General features: G+C 41.3%; 1 protein-coding gene across 1 annotated transcript; it reads left to right on the plus strand.

Moving 5' to 3' along the window:
• Positions 1-1,060: 1,060 nt before the first annotated feature.
• LOC129851130 (probable G-protein coupled receptor 173) lies at positions 1,061-3,737 on the plus strand. Its single transcript, XM_055917432.1, has one exon. It carries the CDS (start codon positions 2,005-2,007, stop codon positions 3,124-3,126), a length of 1,122 nt encoding a protein of 373 aa, XP_055773407.1. The 5' UTR covers positions 1,061-2,004; the 3' UTR covers positions 3,127-3,737.
• The last annotated feature ends 865 nt before the right edge of the window (positions 3,738-4,602 follow it).

The raw sequence follows: 4,602 nt of genomic DNA on the forward strand, positions 1-4,602 counted from the left end.
ATATACTATATATGGTCTATGGACTACCTACCTGTACATGTGACCAGTGACCTATAACCCCATGTGAGAGTTCCCCTAGTGTACAAAATCCATAGACAGACAATATACATCACATTAAATCAAATGAGCACCAGCAGGCCAACATATTAGGCCAGACTAAACACTACTTCCTGGGCATAGCCCATACGTTTGATGTCTTATTCTCCCTGTCAGAGTCACCTGCCATTCACCAAGTTACTGCCTATCTTTTTATTGATCATGACTTATTCAGTCTTTTGTATCTAGGTTTTTAGGATAGGGGGCTAGAGGCAAGTTTTTTTTCCTTCAAATTATGAGCTAAAGGAAATGGACCCTTAATGGACCTCTCTCTCTCTCTCTCTCTCTCTCTCTCTCTCTCTCTGCTTTCTCTCTCTCTCTCTGCTTTCTCTTTCTCTCTGCTTTCTCTCTCTCCGCTTTCTCTCTCTCGCTTTCTCTCTCCTCCGCTCTCTCTCTGCTTTCTCTCTCTCTCTAGTAGGCTGCAGATGGCACTAGTGAATCACAGCTGCCAGATTTGTGTTATCAACTCAACTCCAACATGCTAATGTTTAATGTAGTCAAATATCCTATATTGTGCCATATTACAGTATGTGCATAGAGTTTGTTAAATAAGATAGATATTTATCTAACATATCACATATAATTGGTGATAGTAATATGTGGGCTTCTGTCTTGTAACTATTCAATTGTCATATTATGGTGGGTTAAAAACAATTGTGGGAATATAGTCTAATAGGTCTAGCATACTTGGTGGTGCCAACCAATCATGTTGTCAAAATTGTGTAAGCCTACCCTGCATATTGACCAGTCAAAGTGGGTTTGCATTTGAAAATATGTGACTAAAACAGTAGAAACCGGAATAGAAACTCTTTATATGGGCTACTGTGGTGGCATTCTTCATAATGCAGCTGTCCTGTATGACCTGTATGTCTATGCATTCACTCAATGACTTATATTTCAAATGAGATGATCATAATTAGGATTTTAGGTTAGGTTGGTTGTAAACACATGACTGTGCCTTTAAAGCTGCCTCAGTGTAAAAGGAACTGAGCACTCTGAAACGATTGAATTTGACAAGCCTTTCTAGACATGGAAAATCATGCCTTGGGAATGCATGAGACAGGACCCAATTATTGAGTGATTCCATGTAGCGCAGCAGACTAATGTACGCGCACAGGAGATCGGACAACTGTTTCTGATCCGAGGACGTGGATTAGCCTACATTTAATCTATCTCGACATTAGCCGGCAGTGTCTCTCCACTTTATCATAATCGATTCAACCTCGTTTGAAAACGTAAAGTGTAGGCTTTTCCTCAAATGCAAACCAACGGTTGTAGTTTATAGACATGCATTAGTTTGTATTGCTGGATGTATTCATACGCCATGCCTTCGATTGAGTGGACTGAACACTGGTTTGGCTATAATCTACCCAACCCTATTAATTGCGTGCTGAAGAGATGACGACGGCCTGTCCTCCGATTTATGTTTATTTATTCCTCAAGACGAACGAGAACCTCAGCATCAGTGGAAATGGAGATGTGTTTTTGAAATGTCTGGCAGTTAAACGGATCAATTTAAGATGGTGTGTGCAAAGACTGCATGTTTCAGAGCAATATGTTTGCTATCAGCAGAAAATGGAACTACGAACATGGGTGTAGCCTATTTCATATTCGAAACGGAAACTTGTGAGATGAAGGATAACAAGAAAATACATTTCGATGGATCTCAGTCGCTTCTGAAATCAGGCAATGCTTCAAACCCAGGAGAATAATGAATTATATTCTAAAACGGTTAAAACCTAGATGCTGTTCACGGTGAGGTAGTGTAACATAATCGTGCATCATGTTAATTTCTTGCTGGCCAATTGTTATCAATCATTGATAGGCCTACTTCGACCGGGGAAAGCACGACCACTTAATGTGGGAATATAGAATACACGCGCCTTTGACAATAGCTTGGTTACATAGATGGCAAATTCAAGCGAGTTTGGGGAAAGCAATCCCACGCTACATAATTATGCCATCACCGCCTCTGCGGTGAAACTGGCCTCGCTCGGTCTGATCATTTGCATCAGCCTTGTCGGGAATGTGGCGTTGTCCCTGCTAGTGCTGAAAGACATCTCCCTTCACAAGGCTCCGTATTATTTTCTACTTGATCTGTGCTTGGCAGATGTAATACGGTCTGCCGTGTGTTTGCCCTTTGTGATGATATCAATCAACAACCGTTCCACCTGGACGTACAGCATTATACGTTGCAAAATTATCGCGTTCCTGTCGGTCCTTTCTTGTTTCCATGTAGCGTTTCTGCTCTTCTGCGTCAGTGTCACCAGATACATGGCGATTGCACACCACAGGTTTTATTCCAAACGAATGACATTGTGGACATGTGTGGCAGTGATTTGCATGGTCTGGACCCTCTCTGTCGCTATGGCTTTCCCCCCTGTATTTGACGTTGGCACCTACAAATTCATCCATGAAGAGGAACAATGCATTTTCGAGCACCGATATGTGAAAGCAAATGACACCCTGGGTTTCATGTTGATGCTGGCTGTTATCGTGGGAACAACACACGTTGTTTACATAAAAATGTTGTGTTTCGTGTACGACCATCGCAAGATGAAACCCGCTCAGCTTGTCCCAGCTATAAGCCAAAACTGGACCTTCCACGGGCCAGGTGCAACTGGGCAGGCAGCCGCCAATTGGATAGCAGGGTTTGGACGTGGTCCCACCCCACCAACTTTGGTGGGAATCAGACAAACTTCGCATATTGGCAACAGAAGGCTGCTTGTCTTGGATGAATTTAAAATGGAGAAACGCATAGGGAAAATGTATTACATGATAACCCTGGCGTTTCTTATCCTCTGGGCCCCGTACATTGTTACTTGCTACATTCGAGTGTTTGTCAAAGGAGGCACAATTCCACAGGTCTACCTGACTGCGGCCGTGTGGATGACGTTCGTTCAGGCGGGGGCGAATCCCATTATTTGTTTCATATTCAACAAGGAGCTGAGATCGCGCCTCAGAGCCAGTTTCCCATGTTGTCTCAGCACACAGACACCTATGTCTATGGAGCCATACTGTGTCATCTGATAGGTTCTACTGCTGTTTTAGACAAGGGGAAACGAACAGAACTGTCATGTTGGTTTTGAAGCCTTGTGTGATATTACTCTGTTGCTATGCTTGTCCAATTTTTCCACACAGGCTGAAGGCCATATTTTGTGATTTGCACTTACAGAAAGTGCAAAATGTTGCTAATCTGTATTTCGAATAGGCCTACTAATAATGTTGCATATTTGAAGAATCTCATTGGTATATTATTTGAGTAATGTAGGCCTATGGCAATTCAGTTAGAAGAACATAAGACAATTCTGTACATTCTCTAAAGCTGTTTATTTCTTTATTCTGAACTTTTTTTTCAAATCAAATATGTTGTAGCTTTCATAAAATCTTCTTAGGATTATTTGTGTGGAGAAGGTGATAAAACAAACTTTTACAGTCTTTTGTAAATACATTTTCTTCCTGGATTTTAACATGTGTTGATAAAAATGTATACCTTGTACATTCCCTGTAAAAAGACAAATGACATGTTTTTTTCTATGGACAAGGACAATGGAACTCTAAAAGAAGCAAAGCATCAGTGCTGCAGAGAGATGTTTGCAATGTTTGTACTTCTGAGTAAATAAACAACAGATTAATGATTAGTATTGATTTGATTCTGTTATACAGGTAACTGAACAATATCTGTTCTGTGTTTCAATACAATAACAATAGACACATACTATTTTCTACCACTCATCCTCAAATGCTAACTTCCAATTTACCATATTTTGTTGTATCATTACCCCCTCTATAGCACAACATGTGGGGTGTTGTATTACAATAATATAATTGTACAAAAATCTGGGTATCTGGGCAGATCATGTTTTCATTGTGATCAGCTAACTTGTTACCATACTATTACCATGTTATTACCACTTTATTCTGCACTGTAATGTAAAATGTTTCCATCATTCATGTGCCTGAGTATTTAGGAAGTTTGTGCTTCTGAAAAAGCAGTGCAGCAAGAGTCCAGTTTGCCTCTGCTTACACACTCCATTCTTCTCATAAGACTTTAACTAGCCAGCATGCACCTTTAAGTATGTAAAAAATCCAACAGTGTATAATAGAGTCATTATTCTGATCACTGCTCGTCTCAGTTACAGCCATGTAAATGAACATTTGTCAGCTAATTGGAGTCCTTCATCTTTGTAGCCCGGGTTTACTTCCCTAGGGGGAAGTGGGATAGAGTGGGAACTGCTGAGCTAATGTTTCTGATTAGAGCATCCCGGTGTACCTACAGTATACCTACTGTGCACCCTTCCTCCCTTCCCTGGCCTGGCCCGGCATCACTGCATTCACAACCATTACCATCACAACATGCCTGCTCCGCTCTACTCCCAGCATGACTCTCTGTTGCTTCTGAGCGACTGAAACGTTCTCACCTGTGAATTCTCTCATGCAGTATCATTTCAGATCAGGCATTTTTTATACAACAGCTCTGCCCCAGGAGACCTCTCTCTGCTGCTT

Source organism: Salvelinus fontinalis, chromosome 3 (assembly GCF_029448725.1).
Source record: "Salvelinus fontinalis isolate EN_2023a chromosome 3, ASM2944872v1, whole genome shotgun sequence".
Lineage (NCBI taxonomy): Eukaryota > Metazoa > Chordata > Actinopteri > Salmoniformes > Salmonidae > Salvelinus > Salvelinus fontinalis.

Coding starts and splice junctions, on each gene's coding strand:
- LOC129851130 (XM_055917432.1), top strand. CDS start 2,005: ATGGCAAATTCAAGCGAGTTTGGGGAAAGCAATCCCACGCTACATAAT.